The following is a 17819-nucleotide window of genomic DNA, read 5'->3' on the forward strand; positions in this document are numbered from 1 at the left end:
TCTTTTCCAACACAGCAAAAATCACAGACCTGAAACATTAACTCTTATGTCCATATCAATTTATAAAGTCATAGAGATGTACAGCATGGAAACAGACCCTTTGTTTCTACTTAAGTTAAAAATCACAATACCAGGCTATAGTCCAACAGGTTTAATTGGAAGCACTAGCTTCCGGAGCGCTGCCACTTCATCAGGTGGTTGTGTAGTATAAAGTTGTAAGACATTATTTATAGCAGAAGTTTACAGTGTGATGTAACTGAACTTATATATTGAAAAAGACCTTGATTGTTTGTTAAGTCTCTCATCTGTTAGAATGACCATGGTGGTTTCAGTTCTTTCACATGTAAATCACAAAACTTTTTTAAAAAATTACATTCTCAAGTGAACTTTAACAATTGGCGTCTATCAACCATTGAAAGTGAGAGTTCCCCTGTGTGATACTGTCTGTGCCATCATGTTTAGACTGATTCTAATCTAAAAAAAAATTGACAGAATCTTACATGGATTCATGCAGTTTTTGAGCAAAGTAAAGTGTAACTCTGCAAGTACAAATTCACCATACGAAGTTAAACGTGTATGTGTGCTTGTGTGTGGCTGTGAGAGTGGGGATGCATGTGCGCAAATGAGTAAAAATTGGTATAAGTCTATAAGAGGATGCATGTGTTCACTTGAGAATGTAACTTTTAAAAAAAAAACGTTTTGCAATATACATTTGAACGAACTGAAACCAACGTGGTCATACTAAAACAATCCAGGTCTTTTTCAATATATAATTTCAGTTACATCACACTGTAAACTTTTGCTATAAATTATGTGTCTTACAATCTTATACACCACAACCACCTAAAGGAGCAGTGTTCCGAAAACTAGTGCTTCTAATTAAACCTGTTGCACTATAACCTAGTGTTGTGTGATTTTTAACTTTGTACATCTCAGTCCAATACTGGCATCTCCAACTCATAAGATAAAAAGATTAGCCTCGAAAATGAAGCTCTGAAATTCTTTCAAACAACATTTCTTTGACCAAGCTTCTGTTCATCTGTTTGATGATCACTGCTAAATTGTATTGGACCAAGCTTCCAAGAAGGATTGAGATGTCATGTTTCATTAACAGTGCTTTTCACAGAACTGAAACAACAGTCATCCGAAAAAGGGATTAAAGACCGTGGCACCAGTTCAATCTGACATGTTGTGACATGGTTTCTTTATCTGCAAATTCTGACAGCAACTGCTGACAGGTTAGCCGACAAAGGCACTCCAAATTCCAAATCAATACCATTCCAAAAAGCATTGCATTGTCAACAGGAATGTGAACCCAAAGATATTTTTCTGACTTCAGCAACATCATTCCATTATCAACTGTAACATGTAGTACCACCCAAGTTAAGATTACATAACTCAGCATTAAACTGACATAGTCCATTGCTGGGGCTATATTCCTCAGATAGACTTATAGCTACCACAGAGTTTTGAACCTAATTTCTTCCAATATTGAGAAAATAAATCATGGACAATTTAGAAGTCTAGATCATCTTTAAATTAAAAGATGTATTGATCTTGGGAGATAGAAAAAATATCAAATGTCAGCTTTCAGAAATACAACCCTATATAATGAGAAATCACCAAAAACAAATAGAAAACGTATTTTCCAAAAAGTTCAATGTTGTTACCAACGATCTGACAGCAACACACAATCCAAAAAACAAACACATCCAATGGTCAAAATTGATAAGTTGCTTAAAAGTAACTCCGCAAATTAACTAACATTAACACAAAACACTGGAGAGAACCTTGTAGAAACTGATTTTCCAATTTTAGTTCTCAAATACCTATAGCTACAACAGCAGGCAGGAAACACAGAAAATTTAATTTGGCCATACCAGACAACCATTACCGATATCCAGATTCAGTTCCTACTATTAAAAACGAGTAGTGCACTTTATGTTGCTGATAACGATCGAACAGGAACGATGAACAGATTACACCAAATATCTCAGTCAAATTGGATCTTAAAACCTTGATGACTTATCTATCGTGAACGTGCACAATCTCGATTTCATGAGGTTAAACGTAAAGAATGAATTAAAAATTCTATACATGACGTTTCTGATATTCACGAAAAATGGTTGGGATTACTACTACCACGGATAGCAGCTGACAAATTTAGAGTCGGGAAAAGTAGAAAGATGCCCAAAACCTTGATGTAGTATAGAACAGTTATTCTCATTCCCAAAGTCAAAAGTTATGCCATTTCCGTCTTCAAGGAAATCACGTTAAAACAATGTGCATAAATATTGATAGGTCATTCTAAAACAAAAGTAAAATGCAGAATGTTCCAACTTCACTTGCACTGCGACTGCTAGATCACATCCTGGTGAAAAGTGTAATAACACAAACGTTTTTGAACCTTGGCAGTTGATCCTGGTATGACATGTGGTGTATTCTTACCTTGGGGGTGTGGGGCGTGTCAAACAGCCGCAGTTTTCTGAGTGTTTTATGTGGCGGTGTATCGGGGCAATCCGGAATTGGGGAACTACACTCCTCCTGCTCCCCTCCTTCTCGGATTGGGGAACTGCATTCTTCCCGGTCGCCGCTTTCACGGATGGGAGAACTGGAGGATTCCTCCAGGTCCCGACGCTCACGGTAATCCCGCCGTGTCTTGAGCGGAGACGGGCTGCTCACGAAGCTGTCCTCCCAGCTCAGGTTCCCCAACTCCAGCTCCTCCGCGCACTGACCGAGCGCAGCAAGCGCGCCATATTTCCGCTCGGGGTCCGGCGACTCCTGGAAGGCAGAGTCCTCGGTGCTGTTTCCATTATCCTCTTCCTCCTCGTCACTCCCTGCGAAGCTGAGTTTTTGTACCGGGAAACCCGAGGCTAGAGTGGGGCTGGTGCCGGCCCTTAGGCACGCTCGGCGGAAACTCATCGCCAGCAGAAAACTCAGTCACTATCCGCCCGGCTCTGACGGAGACCCCGCTGTTCCCTCGGCCCGGCCCTGACGGAGACCCCGCTGTGCCCTCGGCCCGGCCCTGACGGCGAACCTCGCTGTCCCCGTATCGTCCACAACACTACAGGTTTCCCGCGACCGTTGGTCACATGGCCAGCTCCACCAATGGCGGGCGCGTCCTTGTTTTCAAAAATACGGTCACATGATCTGCGGCACACCGGCTGCGCGCGCAGGCTGGGTGTTCGCGTCATTTTCGCGCCAAACTCTCCCTGACCTTATTCAACCTCTCTCTCCTTTGTTATTTTAAACATACTTCATGCAGGGCTTCATTAGCAGCATTCTTAAAGACTTGGATAAAACTTTTCCTTTATTAGCAATGAATGTAGCTTTCAATCAAATTAACTAGATTTTTCAGACTTAAAATTTAATTTTAAAGTAACCTCACTGAATAACTATTAAATCTGATTAAATATATTAAACCTAATCAACACCTGACTGACAAGACTTACTGCTTATTGTTTCAAAGTTAATCAAATATTGGTTTCCTTGTGCAGTTGTATTCTCATCTCTACTTTGACCCTATCTGCAAACCTGGCAGAGCAGATAAATCATGTTTATTTCCAAACAATGACTCAGTGACGGTGAATTGTGTTTATGACTGGATAATCTTTCATCAAACATTAAATCAGAACAAATGTTAACATTGTGCAACTGAAACCCGGGCCATAAACCTTTAAGCATATCTTAACATAGATCTTTCGGCTTTCTTCTTAGCGTCCGGCGAAGCAGCATCAAAACCGATATGTAACCATTCCACGTTCAAACGCCAAACATAGTCTCATTCTAATTACCTCTTCACATTCTACCCCCTCCCTTCTCTCTAATCAAGGCTACAGTTAAACCTCAATCCTCCAATATTGTACTGGACTCTCCCAAGAAATTAATCTCCAAAACATAGCTCCAGACAACCCAAATCTAAACCATGACGTAAATTTAGTTTTTCCCTTTTTTGAACATTTCATTTCTAAGCTGTGAAAAACATTTGATAATGAGGGGCAAGGCTCTTTTACTGAATCAATAATGAATTCAGTTGAGTAACAAAAAAAATCATTCATTTTCAATATATGGCAAAGATGTGTGTATGTAGTGTAAATGAATGAGGCTGAATACGAAGACAGGAAAGGGTGTCAAGTGATAACTCAACACATACAGCCAGAGTGGAGATCATTATTGCGATCGGCTTCATTCACTTCATTTAGCAACAAATCCAATATTTAAATTATTCCCCATCTAAAGATATCGCCCCTTTCTCTGCTCCGTTATAGGCAACTTTATATTTATTTCCTGTCATTCTGGACCACTAGAGTAAAAAGTTTAGCTATCCATCTGATTGTAACTTTTCATTGTGTGCTAACAGATCTTTACCTACGAGTAAGGTTTCTATCAAGATTTGGAGCTCGGGAGCCTGTTGTAGTGTGAAGTTGATTTGCAGGCGTTTCGTTCCCTGTCTAGTGACATCCTCAGTGCTCTGGAGCCTTTGGTGTCTTCCGGCATTTACAGCAGCAGCGCTTTACAGGAGGCTCCAAAGCACTGAAGATGTCCATAAGACATGGAAGTGGAAGCAAGGCCATTCGGCCCATCGAGTCCACTCCGCCATTTAATCATGTCACCTCGACAGAGAAGGAAACGTCTCCAAATCAACTTTCCAACTCGGCAAACATACCCACAACTTAGACATTTCAACAGAAAAAACCTCCTCTGCTCTCAATATGAGGTTAGTTTAATAAAAACATTGCATAACTGAAACACAATTGGATTTTTTTGGACGATATCATAATTCTGGTAACCCTATCTCATAATAATCATCAGCAATATCATCAAAAAACACACCAGCTTCCACATGGAAGCTGAAATGCCTCATAACTATCTCTTAACCACTCCACTGCTTTGTGACTGTTCATACTCCTCATCCAAATCTAGACGAGATCAATAGGGATTTCCTCCAAATAAACATTGAAAGTTTTGAACTACAGTGTACAAGTGCTGGCCAAAAACTGTATTCTCTAACCACCAAATCCACCCCAATCACTGGCCACCTTTTAAGGTTAATCTAGCCTTTTGAATTGTTGAGCCTACTCTGTCATTCAATAAAGACCATGACCAATTTGGTTGTGGTCTCAATCCACTTCCCTTACTGTCTGCCATAAGTGACTCCTTGTCTACAAAAATCTATCTAACTCAACTTTGAATAAATTTAAGACACTGCTGCCAGTGCTTTCTGGGGAAAGGGATTCTGTAGATTCACTGGGAGAAAAAAAAACTCATATCTATCTTAAAAAGGAGACTTAGGTTTAAACGATGTCCCATATTTGTATTTAACCACTGTTGGAATCCATTATTTACAATGTCAAGTCTATCCCCTCAGGGTCTTGTATGTTTCAACAAAACACCTCTGATTCCACTGAATATCAATGGATGCAGGCTTAACATGCTCAGCCTGACTTCAAAAGCTGTACCCTTCATCCCAAGAGAGTGGAGTGAATCTTGCCTGAACTGCTTCAAATGTGGTTATTTTTTTTCCAGATCAGAAGACTAAACCTATATATAGTTCTCCAGATGTGGTCTCACTAAGTCTCAGTACAGCTCTAGTAACACTACCCTATCTTTGTATTCCATTCCCTTTGAAATAAATGACAACGTTCAATTTCCCTTTCTAATCATTTGTCACACTTATATGCAAACATCTTGTGATTCATTACCAAGACACTCAGATCCCTTTGTACAACCAAAGTTTTGCAATCTCCCTTTATTTAGATAATATACTGCTTTTCTACTTTTCCTATCAAACTGAACATATTTACATATTCCCATATTATATTCCATGGATCAAATTTCTGCTAATTTCTCTATATCCCTTTGCAGACTCTATACCTCCTCTTGACAACTTACTTTACTGATGCCATCAGCAAATTTAGCTAGCATGCATTCAGTCCCTTCTTCCAAGTCATCGATATAGATTGTAAATAGTTGAGGAGAACAAACTACTGATCCCTGTGGCACTCTATTAATTATAGCTTGCCAACCAGTAATTATCCCATTTATCCATACTCACTGCTTCTGGTTAGTGAACCAATCCTTTATCCATGCCAATATGTTACCCATGTACTCTGTGCTCTTATTTTGTGTAGTAAACTTTGATGTGGCACCTTATAAAATGCCTTTGAAAATCAAAGTACACACCATCTACTGGTCTCCTTTTATCGACCCTGCTAACTACTTCCACAGAGTAAATTAGTTAAAATAGTCATGCGATAGTACAGAACTCGAGTACTGCTTAAAAAAATTATTTTAACTTTTCATATTGCACTCATCGGGACAATTCACAACAATACCAATTTAAGGGAAAAGCTTGCATTTACAAGATTGATATAGATAGGATCTTGGACAGGTACATGGATGATAGTAAAATGAAGGGTATGTATGTTAGTTTGATCTTAGAATAGGGCCTGTACTGTGCTATACTGTTCTATATGCTATATAGAAACCCTATAACATTCCAAGAGGACTAAATAGAATACAGACGGAAAGGATATTCCTGATGACTAGGGGGTCCAGAACCAGAGTCACTGCTTAGGGATACAAGGTCAGCCAGTTAGTCCTGAGACGAGATGAAATTTCTTCACCCAGAGAGTGGTGAGCCTTTAGAATTTTCTGCCACAGAAAGCAGTTGAGACCAAATCATCAACTGTTTTCAAGAAAAGTTTAATGATCAGCTACGATCTCACTGAATGGCAGAGCAGGCTCAAAAGGCAAAATGGCCTACTCCTTCTCCTGTTTTCTGCCTTTTTTCCTCCCATAATCTGGTGATTATTACCTCATTGCTTCCCTTTGATTAATCTCACTTCCACTCACATGATCTCTTCCCCTCCACTGTTTAGTTCAAAGCCCTGTCTACCACCCAAGTTATACAAGCTGCCAGAAGCATATTTCTTTGTCTTTATCCTCGATTATTCAAATAATTTCCCATACCTCTCTCTTTAGATTCAATTTTACCATTGTATTTTATTTTACTATTATTTTAAAGCCACTTTAATGCACCTCCTCACACTCTGCTTCCATCATGAACCTCATTCTGGCCTCCCAGTTTCTCCCTCTTAACTTCTGAAAATGTTACTTTCCAAAACAGCACTTTTGATAAAAGTCCCATTTTCATCAACCAAGGTCACACTCCACCCCCAGGAGAGACAGGACCCTCAATTATCTGACCCATTTCCCACATTTCTGCTCTCACCTATTTTCTCTCATCTAGAATCATGATACGGTTCCTCTTGTTCTCACATTTCATCCCATCAGCCTCCGCCCAGAAAGAAGGTAACCTTTCTGTTACCTTCAGCATGACATCACCACTGAACACATCCTTTCCTCCCTCGCCTGTCACTATTTTGAAGGGAACATTCCATCCATGATACTCTTGTCCCTTCCATGATCACTTCCATAATCTACAATGGGGAGACCAAACAGAGAATGGGTGACAACTTTGCAGCTCACCTATGCTGTGTCCACAGATGTGATCCTGACTTTCTGGTTGCTTGCTCTTTCAATTCTTCTCCTTGTTCGCATGCTCACATTTCTCTTCTTGGAACAGTGCAACATTTCCAGCTGGACCAACAGTACTTTATCTTCTGATTTGGCACTTGACAGCTTTCTGGTCTTAACACTGAATTCAATAACTTCAGACAATAAATTCTGTTCTCAGCTTTGCTTTTTGCTTTAAACCAATGGCCAGTTTAAACCTTGTTTTCATATTTTTACTTTCAGACAGAGCGATTCATTGTTTTTCAATTAACATTTATGTAGGACCATTACTTTATTGCTTTACTGCAACCCTTAACATTCCCCAAATACTTTGCTTTTTGTTCCATAACACTTGTTGTTTAATCTCTTGTCTTTAACATATTCTTGATGATTCCTTCGTTTCAACTCCTCTCTTAACAATATAAAAACAATAAGATTTCTACATTCCTTCTGTTGCAAAGAAGGTTTATTTGTCTCATACTGTTTCTCTCTCCACAGATGCACAGACTTGTTGAGTTTTGTCAGCGTATTCTGTTTTTATTTCAGATTTCCAGATTCCACATTATCTTGCCTTTATAATATTCTATTTTATTTTTGACTGGTTTTTGTTTTATTTGCTGGTAGAACATACTGCTCTTCAACTTTTCTCTTCATTAAGAATTTACAATAATTAAAAAATGTTGAGTCAAAGATGCTCATAGTGGGGATCTTGTTGTCAAAGCTTTGACATTATCAAAAGAAAAACTATTCACCTTAATTTGGACTACTTACAGTAATCACAGTAGGTTTGCAATTACTTCGACAGTACAAGGAAGACAAACGGGTGTCCATTGCCCATGTCAGTCAATAGTTTTCTCCAGTTTACTTTCCTATTCTCATTCCCTCAGTAATTATTTTTGCCAAATCTATAATCCCAGTCTTTGTGCAATTATTGTAGTATTCAAAAAGACAATGTCTAGGGCACTCTACCTGAATGCACACAGCATTCATAACAAGGTAGATGATCTAAAGGCACAAATAGAGGTGCATTGTTATGACCCAAGTGTCAGGACAGAAACAGAGCTGCATGGTGAACAGGACTGGGAACTGAATATTCAAGGACACTTAACAAGAGGAGGAGGAAAAAAGAAGTGTTTCCGTGCTGTACACCTCTATGACTATGACTCAACTATGAAGTTGAGCTGGTAACGAGGACTGGAATCAGTACACTAGTAAGGGAGGATTTCAGATTGGAAGAGCAATGTGGGGAATCCAGGTGGAACTAAGAAACAGCAAAGGACAGCGAACATTGACTGGAGTGATTTATAGGCCACTAAACAGTTCTGGCAGTGTGAGGCATGCGATTAATCAAGAGATGAGAGAAGCATGTAACATTGGCAATGTAGTAATCATGGTGACTTCGATGTACATATAGACTGGGTAACGTAGCACTGGAGCTATGGAGGATGAGTTTCTGGAGTATGTTAGGGATAATTTTCTAAAGCAGTATGTTGAGGAGCTGACAAGAGGACATGCTTTTTTAGATCTAGTATCACGTAATGAAAAACGGACTAATTAAAAAATCTTGTAAACCACAATGAGTATCCACAATGTGACACAAATGTTATATTATTTTTGAAAGTGAGGTTGCTCACTCTGAAACAAGGATGTCAGATTTGAATATGGGGAAATTATAAAGACGAGGCACAAATTGGATGAGGTGGATTAGGAACATACATGAAAAGGCATAACTTAACATCTTTCAAGAACTATTGTATGACTTACAGCAACTATAAATTTTTTTTCTAGCAACAATTCCAAAAGGGTCAATCGTCACCAATGAAAGAAGTTCAGGATTACACAAGATTAAAAATTGTTCATGAAGTTGCCAGAAATAGCAGCAAAGATATAAAAGTAAGCTTGTAAAAACTTCTACGGGTACATGGACAGGAAACATTTTACTAAAACTAACTCGGGTCCAGTCAGGCAGAGTCTAGGGAATCTATAATGGGGAGAGAAGATAAATATGTTTACTTTGGGTCTATTTTCACTGAGGGAGATAGAAAAAAATCTCTCTGAACTAAAGATCCAAGTGGTTAAGGAGAATAAGGAGCTGAAGGAAATTAATATTAATGAAAAGATTGTAGTGGAGAAATTAATGGACTTTAGGTTGATAAAGGCGAAAGTGAGGACTGCAGATGCTAGAGATTAAAGTCGAGAATGTGGTGCTGGAAAAGCACAGCAGCTCAGTCAACATCAGAGGAGCAGGAAAATCGGTGTTTCGGGCAAAAGCCCTTTATCAGGGCCTCAAAACGTTGATTTTCCTGCTCCTCGGATACAGCCTGACCTGCTGCACTTTTCTAGCATCATACTCTCGACCTTAGGGTGATAAATCCTAGAAGCTGGTGGTCTTGTTGAAGGAAGTGCCTACAGATAGTCGATGTGTTGATGATTATCTTCCAAAATTCTAGTTTCTGGAATGACTCCTGTGGAGTGGAACGTAGCAAATGTCACCCCATTATTAAAGAGCAAGACTTCACTACTCCTGTATGCAAATCCTCTTACAATAACCTTCTCATTGGTCTCGCTAATTGTTTGCTGAACCTGTAACTTAGTCTTCAGTGATCAGAAACATGTCAAAATATTCAAAACTACTCAGCATTGTACTGACTGTCGCACAGGCAAAATCCATTAACTATTTGGAAGATGGCGTATACAGAAAAATGAGACATTAATGCAATTTTGCTTCTGTTTGGTGAAACATTTTGACCAAGAAGAGCAAGACTTCTTCCTTCGTCTCTATAAATACAGCCATGAAATTCTTATCTTCCAACATAACCAAACAATTTGGATGGACTCAATTTACAGCATTTAATTCTTCAAATGGCTCTTCAACAATGCAGAACTCCCTTAATATTGTGCTGGAGTACCCACCTAAAATGTGTGTTCAGGTTCTGCTTCTGAGTGCTACCAAGCAAGCCAAGCTTAGTTAGAATGAATAACTGATGTTTTTAAACATTAGAAACTCAAATAAAAAGCCTCACAAGAGAATTAATTTCAAAATATTTTCTTTTAATATACTTAAAAAAAATTCCCTGGCAAAACCTGCTGACAAGAAGTTACACTACTTCTAAATAAAAAAGTAAACATTTAAATTTTTTTCCTAATTTATTTTTTAAAAATATAGTATAGTAGCAATAACTTTTATGAAGTCTCCTTAACAAAGTGGCTTTTATGCTTTAATAAATCAACCTTTCTACTGATAGATGTTATTGCCAAAATCTAAGCATATCTGTTTAAAACCCTACGCACACGATGCACCTTTATTATCAATTCATCAAATCATTCATGCAACCAATTGTATTTTTTCCTTTGTTTTCACCATTTAAAATGCCTTCAGAATAATGCCTGACACAAAAACGTGTTTTTTGAATAAAGCAACATAAATTTGGATTGTATATGTTTAATATTGCACAACCAAAGCTCCTCCTTTTGTACTTTTACATGATCATACGTAAAAAGTAAAATGTAGGTTACATCTGTGGCATTAGTATGTATTTACAGGTAATTGGTCACAAGCAAAGATCAAACACCTTTTAGTAGTATGAAATTAGTTTCCATAAAAGTGTAAAACTGTAGTCCCAAATATGTTCATCTCTTTAATGTTTGCGCTAGAATATAATATTCTATCACTAAGATTTCCCAGGTGTTAAAATACATGCAGAAATAACTTTTTAATGCATGCTCCCACATTTTCGGGTCTACAGTTTAAAGTACCTTAATATCAAGAACCTGATTTGTTTAGTCCAAACTGTACACAGTTAACAGACAGTGATAATTTACATTCTAAAGCTGCAATATATCATAAGACGTTTATGCAAACTTTAGCAAACCATTTAACAGGAAATGTATGTGTCCAGTAAAGTTGATGAATTAATTAGGAATAAAGAATCCACATCTTTAAACTGGAAATCAGTAGTACAGTAAATATTATTCTGACTCATACCTCCAACTCGAATACAGTTTTGCAAAGATACTATTTTCTTTCAAATAAGTTCGCTGCATCTAATAGACCTGAGCAGTGACAAAATAAATTAGAACAGTATACAAGCAAAGATTGGAGATAAATTAATACTCAACTTCTTAGATTAGTTTGCAGTGCAAAAATTTTGCTTCATTAGCTTATTTTCAATGAGTACTCTGAATGCTTGAAAAATTCATGACGTTTACAACAATATATTGCAGCTTTAAAAATGTTTAAAAGCTACACAGGGCCTGTAGGTGATACAGTCTGTGTATTATATACAGTACAATTATTGTTAGAAATAGGCAGAACTGCAGCCCTTACATTATTTTCAATTATTTCTTTATTGATGTTCATCAAGTCCTGGTGATTCACCACGTTGTATTCTAGATGCTAATCTGATTGCTTCCTCCAATGATTGCTGCTCGCCAAGCTATAAGAAAACATAATTATAATAATTTTTATAATGTAATCTTCCTTTTTGATAAAACTCCATTTGTCAATTCAAAACAATATGCCACTGATCATTAGACATTGTCAGTCAAAACACCGAAAAAAGCTCAAATTATATTGTGACAATGCTGCTCCTTCAGCAAGGTTATGTTGTCCTTGGGTTTTTTTTCAAGAGGGGATGTAAAAGGCAGAGGTTCCAATTTGTCTGGGAGTAGGGACTTTGCTAATGGCTAAGATATATTGTCTAAGGCAACAATCAGGGAAAAGGCTTTTAGGTTTTTTTTTAAAAAACACTTGTACAATGAAAAGGGAGTGGCCAGTTCTTCCAGTTCAGGCTTGTTTCTGGATTCATTTGGTTTTAGCAAGCAGTCTGTTCAAAGATCCTGGTCAAAGAAAGCTTCTGGGAAAAAATGATTCCCTGATTCAACATATGTCCCAGGTTGATTCCCTCTGCCATCTCTCTAATATCTCTCCCGTAACCACCGGTGTTTGAATTTACCTTTTTGCCAAGGAGTATGTTTATGAGGATGTTGCAGGAAATTGGAACAGTACTTTGTTAAGATGTGGGGGAATATCGTGTCAGTCAAGCTTTCAAATCATTGTTATTCTAAATTCTGTGTTCTTTTGTTTGTTTTTCATTCGGTGGTGGGTAAATGAATTCTGTTTTACTTGAAGCCAAGTGGTTTGACCAGCTGCATCACTCCTGCGATATCCACCTTATATCTGCCTAAAACAACTAGAAAAGTTAGGGTCTGGGCTACTGTCTTCAAGTGTTTTGAGGGGGTCTGGACTGGTCCATAACAGTATGAATAGTCAAGTTAGCTACATGGAAACAGGAACTAGAGACAAGAGTAGGCCATTCGTCCCTCTGAGCCTGCTCTGCCAATCAATATGATCATGGCTGATCATCTAATTCAGTGCCCTATTCTCACTTTCTCCCCATATCCTTTGGTCCTTTTTGTCTTCAGAAGTATATCTAACTCCTTCTTGAAAACATTCAATGTTTTGGCCTCAACTGCTTTCTGTGGCAGAGAATTCCAAAAGCTCGTCATTCTCTGGGTGAAAAAAGATTTCCTCAGCTCAGCCTTAAAATGTGACATTTGATTTTGGACTCCCTGGTCATCAGGAGAATTTAACCTGTCTAGACCTGTTAGAATTTTATAGGATTTGATAAATCTCTCCTCATTCTTCTCAACTCCAGTGAATTTAGTCCTAACCGATACAGTCTGTCTTCATACATCAGTCCCACCATCCTCGGAATCAACCTGGTAAATCTTTGTTGTACTTCCATAGTCAGAACCCTTCCTTGGGTAAGGAGACAAAAGCTCCACACAATACTCCTGCTGTGGTCTCACCAAGGCTCTGTACAACTGCAGCGAGACATTACTGCTCCTGTACTCGAATCCTCTCACTATGAAGACTAATGTATCATTTGTTTTCTTCACCCCCTGCTGCATGCTAACTTTCAGTGACTTCAGCAAAGGCACCCACGTTTCGTTGCACCTTCCACTTTATCAATCTATTGCCATTCAGATAATAATCTGCTTTCCTGATTTTGCTAATGAAGTGGATAATCCCACATTTATCCACAATAGACTTTGTCTGCCATGCATTTGTCCACTCACTCAACTTCTCCAAATCACACTGTAGCAACTCTGTATCATCCTCTCAAGTTGATCCTCCACCCAGCTCTCTATCATCTGCAAAACCTGGTGACATTATATTTAAATCCCTCATTTAAAACATTTATATATATTTTGTGAATAGCTGGGGTTCAAGTACTGACCCATGTGGTACCACCACTGCCTTCCACTCAGAAAAAGACAGAAAATTTGTTTTGTTTCCTATCTGTCAACCAACTCTCAACCCAGGTCAGTACACAAACCCAAATCCTATGCTTTAGTTTTACATGCTAATCTCTGACATAGGACCTTCTCGAAAGCCTTCTGCAAGTTCAGGCAGGAACAACAGCGTAGTGTTTTAAATATTAGAAAGTGTCTATGTATTTTAGAAGCTTCATAAAAAGTCAAGTCAGGTGCAAAAGGTACAGGTGTTGAATTTAAGGGTTGAAATAATCCATTGCTACTTCAAACATCTCCACAAATCCTGCACATTGTTTTACAAAGGGTTTTCCATGTAGAAGATCACGAGTTACTGTCTTTCTAATTTCAATAACTATTTAGCTAATTGGACATTTTACTCAGGAGATGTAATAAAGATTGTTGATCTAACGCATCCTACAGCATGGTTGGATCATTACCTGCTTACAGTCATCTCTCCACAGACAGATCAGTTCAAGAAGATTCCAAATTAATTTTATGGTACGATCCAAACCTGCAAAGTCTCTCACCTTTGCTCTTTTGTTACATACCTTCCTTCAGCCAGAACAAGTACAATGTAAACAAAAAGAAGCCAATACAGTGGCCATCAAAGGAACCACCACAACTTCATACCTATATAAAGCACATTTAACCCACTGCAAAATATAGAAGAAAACTGGACCAATCACCATTCTCAGAGATAACAAACAATGTTATTTTATCACAGCAAATTGAAACACTTTCGAAAACAAAACCAGCTGATTTGATATTCTGTACTGTTTGGAGACAAAGCAATGAGATCTAAGTTTTACATTGATGATCGAAAAAATTGTCCAGTGGCAGAGCACAAATTTCAGCTTAAACGTGGCAGTTGCCTGTTGGTAATTGTGTAGTCTAAAGGACAGCTAATACACAGAAATTAAGTATCTATCGTCACAAAAGCTGCTCCAAGGACCAAACAAAAGGTAGCTACCCAACTGAACAGAATTTGAACATATCTTCTTTGTATTATTTAGCTGCAATCAGTTTTTACTGATTATCCTTGTAAGAATACTGAAGGTGAATTCCAATTTTATCCTTGTTCTGCATTTTTATTGCATCATCAGTGGTGAAAACAACAGCCACAAGTGCAAGTTTATTAATTTTTACTCTAGAAACATACCTAAATTGACAGGTTTCCATCTTATTTTATGTGGATTGTTTGTAATAAAATATTTAAGTACGATTTTGAAAACATTTTGCTATGTTAATTTTTTAACAAACAATAGACAAAATGAAGATCAACAGTAATTTCTCTTTGCAAGACCTTGCACAACTTATGACATTAATGCCTTCTTAGGAGGAATTAGAGATCTGTATAAATGCTATCATGCCAGTAATATCCACATCCTCATTATGGATTATAAAAGTGTGCAGTGAGATTAAACCATAAAAGCAAAAATTTGAAAAATACACACGAAATAAAAATTCTGAATTTCAAGTATTTCATACTAAGGAGCCACTGATAATTTAGTATGATGTTGATGATAAAGGAAGGAAACTCATGGGATTGAACGCAAGTCGAGTTGTACATGAATCACAACTTGTGATTAATAGAATGAATGGTGTTGCTCTCTCTTTCTCCTTTGATGGGTCCAACACTGTGGAACAACATGTCAACATGATTCAAGCTTTTAAAAAGGTATGGGAAAAAAGTGAGAGAGGAAAATTTACTGTTTTAAATAGCTGGAGCAATACCAAGTTAGGGAATTTTGATGGCACCATTGCCACTCTGGCAGAAGAACTTTGGTGGAAACCCACTTTACTATATCAGTGAAGTTATTACCAAACTAGCACCTGAGAGTGGAGAAAGCACTTGGAAACTTTACTCTCTACTCTGACTTAGTTTGAACACTTCACTTCCCTAAATATAGTGGGCGGCACGGTGGCACAGTGGTTAGCACTGCTGCCTCACAGCGCCTGGACACCCGGGTTCATTTCTCGACTCAGGCGACTGACTGTGTGGAGTGTGCACATTCTCCCCGTGTCTGCGTGGGTTTCCTCCCACAGTCCAAAGATGTGCAGGTTAGGTGAATTGGCCAGGATAAATTGCCCGTAGTGTTCGGTAAAGGGGTACATGTAGGGGTATGGGTGGGTTGCGCTTCAGCGGGTCGGTGTGGACTTGTTGGGCCGAAGGGCCTGTTTCCACACTGTAAGTAATCTAATCTAATCTTGGGATTTCAATTATAATAAAGAACTGTACATCACTAAAGCAGATAGAATCATCGAGTCATAAAGATGTACAGCATAGAAACAAACCCTTCGGTCAAATGTATCCATGCCGACCAGATATCACAGCACTTGGCCCGTTATCCCTCTCAAACTTTCCTATTCATATACCCATCCAGATGCCTTTTAAATGTTGTAATTGTACTTGACTTCACCACTTCCTCTGACAGCTCTTTCCATTAATGCACCACCCTTTGCTTGAAAAAGTTGCCCCTTAGTCCCCTTTTAAATCTTTCCCCTCTCATCCTAAATCTATGCCCTCTAATTCTGGACTCCCCCACCCCAAGGAAAAGACCTAGTCTCTTTTCCCTATCCATACCCCTCATGATTTTCTAAACCTCTATAAGGTCACCCCTCAGCCTCTGATGTTCCAGGGAAAACAGCCCCAGCCTATTCAGCCCCTCCCTGTAGCTCAAACTCTCCAACCCCAGAAACCTCTTTGTAAATCTTTTCTGAACCCTTTCAAGTCTCTAAACATCCTTCCAATAGGAGGGACACCAGAATTGCACACAATATTCCAAAAGTGGCCTAATCAATGTCTTGTACAGTCTCAACACAATTTGATTTGTGAATTTGCTGATTTTGTATGTAAAAGATATCAAACTAATCATGAATAAATGATCACTGATTTCTTCACAGAACTGAATTTTGATTTTTGTTCCTCAATTCCAGCACATAATTACAAATCTTGAATCGCTGTAATGCAGTAGGAAAAAAACCTCGGCAGCATTACAGTAGTTCTTTAGATTTGAATGGAACATAAAAAATAAACATAAAGCATATCAAACTTTATTGGAGCATAATATGCAATAAATGCAGTAATTTTACCCTTCCACCAGGGACACAATGCTGGCAAGACTTCAATGCGAAAGAAGCAACAAGGTTTTAAAGATACAAGAACAAAGTTAAAGGGGGATGAGAAGAGACAAAATTATGAGAAATTCTGACAAACACTGGATTTTGAAATCAGTCATTAAGAATGCTTAGCACACAAAGATTTCTAGTATAATACAAAACTGTCAGGTCGTTTTGTTTTTTAGACAAGATTTTTCAATTTCATTCTGAAAAAAAATCATCAAAGCACTTACTTTTTATATTAAATTAGAATGATGAAAACCCACCTGCACTGCAATTTGAGTGCCATTTGCCGTAGCCAGTAATGTTACAGGTCGCGCTCCTCCAGTTACTAAATGATGCTCATGATTCTGTTGGGTAACTATTTTTTCCACTTCAACAGATGCAGCTTGTAATGCAGCTATAGTAGCCTCACCTCTCATCTCACAATCTGGTGTCACTATAGCCACCTTTAGAAAAAGAAGTGTTTTTAATCTTTTTTTAAAATGCTTTCAATTCACAAAGCACATAACCTCTTCATTCCATTTCATAAATTTGGTTTAATTATTAATTTTAGAAGATTATTTTGAATAATGCCATCAATTAGTCATGGTATTTCAACAGAAATTTAATTCATGTATAACTGGCCTGCCAAATACAGCTGACGGTCATTGATGCCTTGTTATCCAGACATCTGATCTAGTGATTGGAAAACATTTTGCTTTAGTTAGCTATTATTGCTATGACGAAAAATAAACAGATGTTATTGACTTAAGTGTCGTTTATGTCAGTGACAGAGTTAATAAATCTGCTTCACAACAGCGAACAAGGATAGTCTGTGTTTAAAGTAGGTAAGCTCCTGGTATATGATTTTGAAATTCCAAAATTCCTCACAGTTTTGCACTGCTTTCATTCACTCAAGT

The 17819-nt window shown here is 38.0% G+C and overlaps 2 protein-coding genes across 6 annotated transcripts in view; both read right to left on the reverse strand.

Moving 5' to 3' along the window:
* Nucleotides 1–11923, reverse strand: part of wee1 (WEE1 G2 checkpoint kinase) — a 31656-nt gene extending 19733 nt beyond the window's left edge. For 2 of the 3 annotated variants that reach the window (XM_060838910.1, XM_060838909.1), the window contains exon 1: nucleotides 2449–3073. In XM_060838910.1, coding sequence (XP_060694893.1) covers nucleotides 2449–2922 — 474 coding nt within the window. In that variant the 5' untranslated portion in view covers nucleotides 2923–3073. Of the gene's footprint in view, nucleotides 1–2448; nucleotides 3074–11845 lie in introns of those variants that run through there. The other variant, XM_060838911.1, reaches the window with a different exon arrangement.
* znf143b (zinc finger protein 143b) overlaps nucleotides 11865–17819 on the reverse strand; it is a 98081-nt gene continuing 92126 nt past the window's right edge. For all 3 annotated transcript variants that reach the window (XM_060838907.1, XM_060838905.1, XM_060838906.1), the window contains 2 exons: nucleotides 17184–17366; nucleotides 11865–11954 (listed from right to left, as the gene is read on the reverse strand). In XM_060838907.1, the coding sequence (XP_060694890.1) occupies nucleotides 11865–11954; nucleotides 17184–17366 (273 nt within the window). The remainder of the gene's footprint in view (nucleotides 11955–17183; nucleotides 17367–17819) is intronic.

The sequence above is a fragment of the Hemiscyllium ocellatum genome, chromosome 18 (genome assembly GCF_020745735.1).
Source record: "Hemiscyllium ocellatum isolate sHemOce1 chromosome 18, sHemOce1.pat.X.cur, whole genome shotgun sequence".
In the NCBI taxonomy this organism is placed as follows: domain Eukaryota; kingdom Metazoa; phylum Chordata; class Chondrichthyes; order Orectolobiformes; family Hemiscylliidae; genus Hemiscyllium; species Hemiscyllium ocellatum.